Source organism: Pyrgilauda ruficollis, unplaced genomic scaffold (genome assembly GCF_017590135.1).
Source record: "Pyrgilauda ruficollis isolate IOZ18807 unplaced genomic scaffold, ASM1759013v1 scaffold173, whole genome shotgun sequence".
NCBI lineage: Eukaryota > Metazoa > Chordata > Aves > Passeriformes > Passeridae > Pyrgilauda > Pyrgilauda ruficollis.
Window position 1 is genome coordinate 297,753 of NW_024516209.1, and position 11,348 is coordinate 309,100.

General features: G+C 46.1%; 2 protein-coding genes across 4 annotated transcripts in view; one reads left to right on the forward strand and one right to left on the reverse strand.

Annotated features, from left to right (window-relative positions):
* Nucleotides 1–717, reverse strand: part of LOC121351814 (synaptosomal-associated protein 47-like) — a 14,523-nt gene extending 13,806 nt beyond the window's left edge. Inside the window, exon 1 of the mRNA XM_041464188.1 lies at nt 652–717. Within this exon, the coding sequence (XP_041320122.1) occupies nt 652–717 (66 nt within the window). The remainder of the gene's footprint in view (nt 1–651) is intronic.
* Nucleotides 628–11,075, forward strand: JMJD4 (jumonji domain containing 4). 3 transcript variants are annotated; one of them, XR_005954842.1, is made up of 8 exons: nt 628–750; nt 2,464–2,951; nt 4,826–4,991; nt 6,167–6,292; nt 7,442–7,709; nt 8,621–8,767; nt 9,568–9,983; nt 10,078–11,075. XR_005954842.1 is itself a non-coding variant. In XM_041464179.1 (8 exons), the coding sequence occupies exons 2-7, from the start codon at nt 2,693–2,695 to the stop codon at nt 9,877–9,879; spliced, it is 1,278 nt and encodes a 425-aa protein (XP_041320113.1). In that variant the 5' UTR covers nt 628–750; nt 2,464–2,692; the 3' UTR covers nt 9,880–9,909; nt 9,984–11,075. The 3 variants fall into 3 exon arrangements, 2 of the variants coding, with proteins under 2 accessions (XP_041320113.1, XP_041320111.1); XM_041464179.1 differs by having other exon boundaries at nt 9,568–9,909; nt 9,984–11,075; XM_041464177.1 differs by having other exon boundaries at nt 9,568–11,075.
* Nucleotides 11,076–11,348: the final 273 nt, after the last annotated feature.

Consider the following 11,348-nt stretch of genomic DNA (forward strand, 5'->3'; position numbering starts at 1 on the left):
TATGACCCCCCCCCAGCCCCTTTTTCAACCCCTCCCAGTCCCATCCAGAACTCCCGGTCCGACACCACCGCGGCCATGGATCGGAGCCCCGCCCCTCAAGCCCCACTTTGGGACCCCCCAGCCCCATTTCAGCCCCAAGCTCCATCTCGAGCTCCTCTCACCTCACTTCGAGTCTTCCCGGGCCCGCTCCGAGACCACACCGACCATAGATCGGAGTCCCCGCAAGCCTCAATCTGTGACCCCCCAACCCCATTTTCGAGCCCCAAACTCTACCTCCAGCCCCTCCCGCCCCACTTGGAACCCTTCCCGCGCCATTTCGGGTCCCTTCAGCCCCATCCGGACCTCCCTGTCCTGGTCCAAAACCACCGCGGCCATGGATCGGAGCCTCTCATTCCCTGTCCGGAGCCCACCCAAGCCCCAGTTTGTGACCCCCCAGCCCCATTTCCAAGGCCAAGCTCTCCCTCCAGCCCCTCGGGCCCCATTTCGAGCGCCCCCGGCTCCCCACGCACCTCCCTCAGTGCGGCACCGACCCCGCTCCGCGCCTGCGCCCTCCGTGCGCTCTCATTGGCTGAGCCCCGCGCATCTGAGCATTTCTATTGGCTGAGCTCCGCGCCGCTGCGCTCCGCTTTTCGCCTCCCCCCCGGCCCCCACCCGCCCGATGCAGAGGTTCCGGCGGCGCCCGCCATAACCTTTCATTGTCGCCGCCGACGCCGCCATTCGCGCCGCGGGGCTGCCCCGCGGGGGGCGGGGGTGAGTGTGGCTCCTTCGGGGTGCTCCCGGTTCCTCCGGGCAGCGACGGTGGGGGTGGGACGGGACAGCGAGGTGGGGATGGCGTGTGCGACGCCCTGTGGTGTCCGGGTCCTCCCCCTCACACTGGGGAGAGCCGAGAGGGGAATTCCCTCAAGGAGGTTCCTTAATCCCGGTGTTCCCATGGAGATCCGTGAGGGGGAATTCCCTCATGGAGGTTCCCTAATCCCGGTGTTCCCATGGAGATCTCTGAGGGGGGAATTCCCTCAAGGAGGTTCCTTAATCCCGGTGTTCCCTTAGCGCTCCCTGAGGGAGGAATTCCCTCATGGATTTCCCATAATTCTGATATTCCCTTGGGGATGTGTGAGGGACGAATTCCCTCATGATGTCCCGTAATTCCCATATTCCCTTGGAGCTCTGTGAGGGGGAAAATGCTTTCATCCCGCTGCCATATCCCATATTCCGTTGGAGCTCTGTGAGGGAGGAATTTCCTCATGGATTTCCCTTCATTCCAATATTCTCTTGCAGCTCTGTGAAGGAAAATTCCCTCATGGATTTCCTTTAATCCCGGTGTTCCCTTGGAGATGTCTGAGGGAGGAATTCCCTCATGGAACTCCTTTAATCCCACTGCCATATCCCAGTGTTCCCATGGAGCTCTGTGAGGGGGGAATTCCTTCATGGATTTCCCTTAATTCCCATGTTCCCTTGGAGATCTCTGAGGGAAGAATTCCTTCATGGATGTTCCTTAATTTTGATATTCCCTTGGCACTCTGTGAGGGAGGAATTCCCTCATGGAACTCCTTTAATCCCACTGCCATATCCCTTGGAGATACCTGGGGGAGGAATTTCCTCATTGATATCCCATAATTCCCATATTCCCTTGAAACTCTGTGTGGGAGGAATTCCCTCATGGATTTCCTTTAATCCCGATGTTCCCTTGGAGCTCTGGGAGGTGAGAATTCCATCATGGAAATCATTTAATCCCGCTGTGATATCCCGGTGTTCCCTTCGAGATCTCTGAGGGAGGAATTCCCTCATGGAGGTTCCTTAATTCCAATATTATTTTGGAGATTTCTGAGGGAGGAATTCCCTCATGGAGGTTCCTTAATTCCAATATTCTCTTGGAGATCTCTGAGGGAAAATTCCCTCATGGATGTTCCTTAATCCTGGTGTTTCCTTGGAGCTCTGGGAGGGAGGACTTTTCCCATGGATGTTCCTTATTTCCCATATTCCCTCGGAGCTCTGTGAGGGAAAATTCCCTCATGGATTTCCCTTCATTCCAATATTCTCTTGGAGATCTCTGAGGGAAAATTCCCTCATGGACGTTCCTTAACCCCGACATTTGGAGCTCTGTGAGGGAGGAATTCCCTCCTAGAGATCCCTAAATCCCCTTTTCCCTCAGTGTTTCCCAAATCCCATCCCTGCAGCCTCTTTCCTTTATTCCCACTGTGCTCAGCCTTCCCCTTCCCTCTTTTTTTTTTTTGGTTTTTTGGGGTTTTTTTTTCCCATTTTTCCCCTATTTTTATCCTTTGATTGCTGCAAATCCATGGAAAAACTCTGTGGGAAGTGGGAGGTGCCAGACCTGGGAACAAAGGGATGCTCCCACAGCAATCAGCATTTTCCCAAATATTTCAGGAATTTCTTTCCCTCCACCCCTTCAGTTCATCAATTCCTTGGAAATATCCCACTAAAATTTTCTTTTCCTGCTTTTTTTAGGACAGAACCAGCTCTGACAAGAGGAATAAACATCCAAAAAACCCCCATCCATTTCCCAGCTATCCCAAAAACCATGGAAAATCCAAATTATCCCAACACTCTTTATTCCCCTCAACTTCCCCATTCTTTTCCACACTTTTAAAGCCTCAAATCCCATTTTTGGCAGGGTTTTTTTTTGGATTATTTTTCCAAATTCCTTGGCTCAGCCAGGAATTTTTTTCCAGCCTGCATGGACAGAGCAACCTTTGCCTGTTCCACCGCTTTTTTCCGGGATTTTGGGAATTCTTCTCCGCGTGCTCTCCCCGGGGGCCACGTGGATTTTATTGACAAAGCCGATTCCTTCACTTATTCCGATTTTTTCCGGGATTATCTCATTCCCAACCATCCCTGCATTTTCTCGGCCAAGTTCACCGAGGATTGGGGCAGCAGGAAAAATTGGGTGACGTGGGATGGGAAACCCAACTTTGAGCATCTCCTGCAGAAGTTTGGTAAGTCCCGGGATTTCCTCCAAATCCTAAAGGATTCAGTAATTTGGGACTGAATTTTAGGGATAAAAGCACTAAAAAAATCAAAATTTCAAGATTTTCCTAAACTAATACATGGACTTTTTCCATTTATTAATTCCCAAATTTTATTTTTTGTCTATATTTAAATAAATTTAAAATCCTGGAGAATTTAATTATTCCAAATCCTAAAGGATTCAGCTTTTTAGGATTGAATTTTAGAGATAAAAGCACTTAAAAAAACCCTGAATTCCAAGTTTTTATCCTAAATTAATCCATGGATTTTTTTTTCCATGGGAAACCCAACTTTGAGCATCTCCTGCAGAAGTTTGGTAAGTCCCGGGATTTCCTCCAAATCCTAAAGGATTCAGTAATTTGGGACTGAATTTTAGGGATAAAAGCACTAAAAAAATCAAAATTTCAAGATTTTCCTAAACTAACACATGGAGGTTTTTTTCTATTTATTCATTCCCAAATTTTATTTTTTATTTATATTTAAATAAATTTAAAATCCTGGAGAATTTAATTATTCCAAATCCTAAAGGATTCAGCTTTTTAGGACTGAATTTTAGGGATAAAAGCACTAACAAACCCCAAATTCCAAGCTTTTGTCCAAAATTAATCCATGGATTTTTCCCATTTCTTCACAGTTTGGTTCGCAGATTCCAAGCTGAAATGTATTCCCAAATTTTCTTTATCATTTATAATTTAAATTATTTCATTTATCTTTAATTATCAAATTACCTTTATCATTTATTATTTAAATAAATTTAAAATCTTGGATAATTTAATTATTCCAAATCCTGAAGGATTCAGTCCTGACCCATACCTCCCTCCTAAGGGAGGAATTTAAGGGGAAAATTCCCTTTAAAGAAAAAACTGAGAAATTCAGGTCACAGCAAAGGAAAACCAGGAAAATTTGGGGCACATGGAATAAATAGCAGGAAAATCCAGGTCACTTAAAATAAACAATGTGGATTTGGATGGTGTTTCCCTGGAATATTGGGATGGTTCCTTTGGAATATTTAAAGCCCAGAATTCCACGGGGATGAGCTTGAGGGAGGTGATTTGATGGATCCTCCTCATTCCTGCAGAGGATTCCCAAGGGACTTGTAATTCCTGGATTTTGTTTCCCTGGAATGATGGTTCTGGAATATTGGGATTGTTCCTTCAGAATATTTGAAGCCCGGAATTCCGCAGGAATGAGCTTGAGGAGGTGATTTTACGAGTCCTCCTCATTCCCAGGGAAAATTCCTGAGGGATTTGTAATTCCTGGATTTTGTTTCCCTGGAATGATGGTTCTGGGATATAGAATATTCCTTTGGAATGTTTGAAGCCTGGAATTCCATGGGGATGAGCTTGAGCAAGATGATTTGATGAATCCTCCTGATTTCCAAGGAAAATTCTTGAGAGATTTGTAATTTCTGGATCATGTTCCCTTGGAATGATGGTTCTGGGATATTGGGATGGTTCCTTTGGAATATTTGAAGGCTGGAATTCTGCAGGGATGAGTTTGGGGGAGGTGATTTGATGGGTCCTCCTCATTCCCAAGGGATTTGTAATTCCTGGATCATGTTCCCCTGTTATGATGGTTCTGGGATTGGGATTGTTCCTCTGGAATATTTGAAGCCCAGAATTCCACAGGGATGAACTTTAGGGATGTGATTTGATGAATCCCTCATTCCCAAGGGATTTGTAATTCCTGGATGGTGTTCCCCTAGAATGATGGCTCTGGGATTGGGATGGTTCCTTCAGAACATTTGAAGCCCGGAATTCCGCGGGAATGAGGGTGAGGTGGAGATGATTTGATGAATCCTCCCGATTCCCAAGGAAAACTCCTGAAGGATTTGTAATTCCAGGAGAAGCCGTTGTGCCCGTTGCCAACTGCGATGTCAAGGAATACAATTCCAACCCCAAGGAGCAGCTGCCCTTCAAGGAATACGTGGAATATTGGCGGGAATACATCAGGAACGGCTACCGCTCCTCCCGGGGCTGCCTCTACCTCAAGGACTGGCACCTGAGCAGGTCAGGGATCATTCCCAACGCTCCGGCAATGGGAATGCTCCTCTGGAGAAGGGAAGGATCCACGGAATCCTCGGAGCCCAAAGGGACTCCAGAAAAGCTGGAGAGGGATTTGGGATAAGCATGGAATGACAGGACCCAGGGAATGGCGTCCCACTTAATTTGGGAAGGAATTCCTGTTTGTGGTGGAATTCCCAGAGAAGCTGTTCCATCCATGGAAGTGCTCAAAGCCAGCTTGGAGCAGCCTGGCATAGTGGGAAGTGTCCCTGCCATGGGGTTGGAACTGGATGTTCTTTGGGATCCCATCCAACCCCAAAAATTCCATGATTCCATGATTGTCAGTTGTTCCAGTTGGGGTTTTGAGGCAAAGCAGACGAGCTCAGCATCAGTGTGGAGGGAAAATATTCCAGCATTCCCTGAGGGATTGCAAAGCCTTGGCCTCCAACTCCCAAAAGAGCCCCGGATTCCTCAAATCCCTGATATTGCCTCAGCCTAATTCCCAGCTTTTATTCCAAGCTCAAGAGACATTTAAACTCAATTTGGGAAGGAATTCGTGGCTGGGAGGGTGGGGAGGGGCTGGAATTCCCAGAGAAACTGTGGCTGCCCCTGGATCCCTGGAAGTGTCTGAGGCTATGCTGGAGCAGCCTGGGACAGTTGGAATTGTCCTTGGCCATGGAATGGGATGATTCTTAAGGTCCCTTCCCACCCAAACCATTCCATGTTTTCTCCCTATGGAAAACAGCACTGGAACAGCTCCTACAGTCACATCTGGATTGGGATTTGAGTTGGGATCATTCCATGGCCGTGTTGGATTTGGGATCCTTTTGTATCCATTGACTTTTTGGGAACATTCCCACTCCTTCCAGTTGCCTTCCCCCAGCTCTGCCTTTCCTTCTCCAGCTGGAAAAGAGCCTTGGGAAGGAATTTTCCCTGTGGGAATGGAGAGGGGTTGGGATGGAATTCCCAGAGAAGCCATGGCTGCCCCTGAATCCCTAGAAATGCCCAAGACCAGCTTGGAACAATCTGGGATACTGAAAATTTGGGATAAACTGCTCCTTCAACTCCCTTCCACCCCAAACCCCTGGAATTCCATCCTAAAGGATCCACCTTGCTCTTCCCACTGCATTCGGGGGATCCTGTTTTCCTGAGCTGCTTTTCCAAGCGTTTGTGTTTTCCAGAGCTTTTCCAGAGCAGGATGTTTACACCACTCCCGTGTATTTTTCCTCGGATTGGCTCAACGAATATTGGGATGCCGTGGCTGTGGATGATTTTAGGTTCGTCTACATGGGACCCAAGGGATCCTGGTAAGGCTCTCATCCCAAAAAACTCCTTTTCCAGCTGAATATCCCAGGAAATTATCCCAGTATCCCTCAGGATAACCAGGCAGGTCTCCCGGTGTCCCAGCTGGTTCTGGATGGGAGGGAAAAGGGAAAACCCCAAATTGTACCAAAAAAAAAAAAAAAATAAGTATCTGGGAGATTAGAGGAAAACGGAAAAGGGAAAACCCCAAATTGTACTCAAAAAAAAAAAAAAAGGATCTGGGAGATTAGAGGAAAAATTCCCTTGGGATCAGCCACTTGGAATGTGCAGGGATAACTCCAGTGTTTTGCAGGGGAAAATTCCAGGTGAAAATTCCAGCCCAGTATTGGTTCTAAAGTTGCATTTGGAGTGTTTTTATCAGAATTCCCTGCCCTTGAGGGATTTTTGGGATAAATTAAAGAGAAGCACAGAGGATATAAAGCACTCCATTATCCAGCCAGAGTTCCATCAGGAATTTTGGGATCAGTATCCATATAATGGCCTTTTAATAACCAAAACTCCATAATCCAACCAAAATTCCCTGAGGAATTTTGGGATCGATATGGACACAGTGGCTTTTTAATAGCCAAAACTCCACAATCCAACTGAAATTCCTTATGGAATTTTGGGATCAGGATGGACACAGTGGCTTTTTAACAGCCAAACTGCATTATCCAACCAAAACTCCATGAGGAATTTTGGGATTGGTATGGATACAGTGGCTTTTTAATATCCAAAACTCCATCATCCAACCGAAATTCCATGAGGAATTTTGGGATTGGTATGGATACACTGGCTTTTTAATATTCAAAACTCCACAATCCAACTGAAATTCCTTATGGAATTTTGAGATCAGGATGGACACAGTGGCTTTTTAACAGCCAAACTGCATTATCCAACCAAAACTCCATGAGGAATTTTGGGATCAGTATCCACATAATGCCCTATTAATAACCAAAATCCCATAATCCAACTGAAATTTCTTGAGGAATTTTGGGATCAGTATCCATATAGTGGCCTTTTATTAGCCAAAGTCCATAATCCAACAAAAATTCCATGAGGAATTTTGGGATCAGCACCTCAGCTTCTCAACTACTCGAATCCCTGTCGGAATTTTTTGGGATTGATTCCCGCCCATCCCTGATTTTTCCCAGGACGCCGTTCCATGCCGACGTCTTCCGCTCCTACAGCTGGTCAGCCAACGTCTGTGGCAGGAAGAAATGGCTCCTGTATCCCGCGGGACAGGAGGAATTCCTGAAGGATCGCCACGGGAATCTCCCCTTTGACGTGACGGCTCCAGATCTTCGGGATAAGAGGATTTATCCGCGCTACAGCCAGAGCCAACCCCCTCTGGAAATTCTCCAGGAAGCCGGAGAGATCGTCTTCATTCCCAGCGGGTGGCACCACCAGGTTTATAACCTGGTGAGGGAATGGATCCCACTGGGAATTGCTCTTGGATCGGGAAGTGGGATCCCAGAGGTTTTGTTGGGATGGATGGAAATTGGGATTTTTCTGGGAAAAGGTTGATCTGTTCTCCCAGGTGATGTTGGGAAGGAATGGTTTGGAATGGTTTTCCCAGAGAAGCTCCATCGCTGGAAGTGTCCAAGGATAGCTTGGATGAGGCTTGGAGCACCTGGGAGAGTGGGAATAGGATGGTCCTTGAGGTCCTTTCCCACCCAAACCAGGGTGGGAATTCCATGGCATAGAATTGGGGTGAGGAGGAAGGAGGAGGAAGATCCCAGGAAAAAGGAAGAGGAAAGGATGAAAATCCTTCCCAGGAAGGAGGAATTCCAGCTTGGAGCACCATGCACCATGGATAGTGGGAAGTGTCCCTGCCCATGGAATGGGATGATCCTTAAGAACCCTTAAGATAGGATTTTTTGAGTGGCACATTCCATATTATCATTCCTAATAACTTTATTAGTTGCTAATTACTAATTATCCATGAATTATCCCAAATATTTCCCTCAGGAAGACACTATTTCCATCAACCACAGCTCAGTCAGTGGCAGCATTTTGGGAATTGGGGACAATTTGGGTTTCTAAAGAAGGAATCAGATTTTTGGAGCAGCACATTCCATATTATCATCCCTGATAATTTATTTATTGACTAATTACTAATTATCCATGGATTATCCCAAACTTTTCCCTCAGGAAGACACCATCTCCATCAACCACAGCTGGGTCAGCGGCAGCATTTTGGGAATGAGGGACATTTTGGGTTGCTCAGGAATGGGATTTTTGGAGCAGCACATCCCACATTATCATCCCTAATAACTTAATTAGTGCCTAACTACTAATTATCCATGGATTATCCCAAACTTTTCCCTCAGGAAGACACCATCTCCATCAACCACAACTGGGTCAACGGCTGCAACGTGGCCGTCATGTGGAGCTTCCTGCAGGATGAGCTGGCGGCCGTCCAGAGGGAAATCAGCCAATGGAAAGATCCCATTGACGACTGGCACCTCCAGTGCCAGGTACATCCCAGATTATCCCGGAATTCCGGGATTACTGGAGTTCTCGCAGCAGAATTTCCCTGGTTTTTAAGGAAGCAGGAGTTGGGGACGGGTTTGTTTTGTTGGGAAATACTCCTTATAAAAGTTTGGGAATGCTCCCCATAAAAGTGTGGGAATTGCTTCTGGTTATTGGCTGTGTCCAGGTTGGAATGTTGGTTGGAAAGATGGAAAACTTAAGGATCAAGAGAGCTGGAAATATTCCCCTGGAGAAGGGAAAGTTTCAGGGAGAAACCTCGGAGCCCCTTCCAGAGCCTAAAGCTGCTCCAGAAAAGCTGGAGAGGGATTTGGGATAAGCATGGAATGACAAGACACAGGGAATGGCTTCCCATTGGAAAAATGGGGATTTAGATGGGATTTTGGGCAGGAATTCCTGGCTGGGATAGAATTCCCAGAGAAGCTGTGGCTGCCCCTGGATCCCTGGATCTGGGAAAGATTCCAAAAGACCAAACTCCGTAATCCAACCAAAATTCCATGAGGAAGAGGGTGGGTGAAATTCCTTCCAAATTCCTCTGGATGAATAAAATTCCAAGTTGACTTCTGGAAGCTGTTCCCTCTCCTTGGGTTGATTTCCTTCCAAAAATGAATATTTGGGAAAAACAACCTGGTGTCTTTGGCTCCAGAAGCAATTCCAATGAAAAAATTATTAAACATAATTATTTATGATTCCAAAGAATTCCTAACTTCATAACATCCAATTTTAGGGATTTTTCCTGGATTTTTCCCGCTGTCATAGGATTCTTCACTCCGTTTCCCCCCTTTAGCTGATCATGAAATCCTGCACAGGCATCGACTACAAGGAATTCTACAACTTCCTCAAAGTCATCGCGGAAAACCGGATTTCCGTCCTGGAGAAGGGCCTGGATGAGGAATCCTCATCCCAGAACAATTCCAAAGCCGCCATTTCCACCCTGGGAATGCTGCACGCCGTGTTCGACCTGAAGAGGACGGTGAAGGTGCTGAGCTCGTTAAGCGCTAACGAGGATTTCCGGAAGCTGGATCTGACTTCCCTGTCTCCTTCTCCGGAGGCTCTGCTCCAGCACCTGGAATCGGCCATAGACACGGCCCTGCTCTGAATTCCCGCTTTTCCAAGATGTTTTCCAAAGGTTTGGAGGAAATGGACTTGGACAAGAGCTTTACTCCAGCAGGAGGTGGGAGAACATTCCCCAAGTTCTGAGTGGTTTGGAGGAAATGGACTTGGACAAGAGCTTTACTCCACTGGGAGGAGGGAGAACATCTGGGAAGGAGGGAGAACGTTCCCCAAGTTCTGAGTGGTTTGGAGGAATTAGGGAAAAAACCATCCCAGCCAAAGGAAAATCCCAAACTTCCTTAGGATTCTGAGCTTCACTCAGGGAAAAAAATTCCCTATGGATCAAGTCTGGACGTGGAAAGAAGCAAATTCCCTGTGCTTAAGCTCAGCTTTGTTAAAACCTCTCCTCTTCCAGGTGCAGCTCAGCTTTTCCATCCTATTTTTAGGGAATTCCAGCTGGTGAATTCCATGGGAGCCTGAACTGGAGCTTGGATTTGGGAATGTTGATTCCATGTCTTCCAAAGTGGGATTTCCAAAGCTGAGACGCTCAGGATTAAATTTCATTTAATTCAACTCGGAGCGAAACCTGCCTTGACTCATCCCAACAAACAACAGGAATGGGAATGTGCTCCCAAAATTCCACGCTCTATCCCAAGCTCAAGAATTCCCTCCAGGAAAGATCAGAAAAGTTCTGAGTGGTTTGGAGGAATTAGGGAAAAAAACCATCCCAGCTAAAGGAAAATCCCAATTTTTTTAGGATTCTGAGCAGGCACTCAGGGAAAAAAATTCCTTGTGGAATTTTTTTGTGGATCCAGCACCTCCTGCACGCTTCCACAGCACAATTCCCACCCAGAATATTCCCAGTGGAACCTCCCCCCTCCTGCTTTTCCTTGGAAAAATCAAAAACCTGGAAGCACAAATGGCTGCACACTGTTACCTTCAGGCCTCGCTTGAATTCTTCCCGAAATCAAAACCAAGGAAAACTTAGAATTTCGGGAAGTTTTAGGAAGTCAAACTGAAAATCCACCTCGAATTCCTTGGAATTTTTACCTCCCCTGCACTTTGCATGTCCTTTTCCAGTAGGAATTTTGCATTTTTTTCTTCCTTCCCGAAAATATCAAGGAGCCGTTTTTCCTTAATTTAGGAAATTCCTGGATTCCTGAAGACAACAAGGAGCACGCAGAGCCTGGAATCTTCAAAATTCCAAGAGTTTTATTTAAATAAAAATTCCTGGCAAACTTCCAGTCAGATTCTCTCATTAATATATTAATTCTTAATTAGTTAATATAGTAATTAATCTGTTATTTATTAAAGGATAAAATTTGGGGAAAATGGGAGGAAAAAACCTGGGGGGGTTTTGTTTTCCCAGAGTCACCTGGATAAAGCAAAAAAATTCCTTGGAAAAATGAAGAAATTCCTGGGAAAAATGACAAAAATCACGTTTATTTTTTTAAAAAATCCCTTTTATTATTCCCAAAAATATCAAGGATCCACTTTTCCTTCGTTTAGAAAATT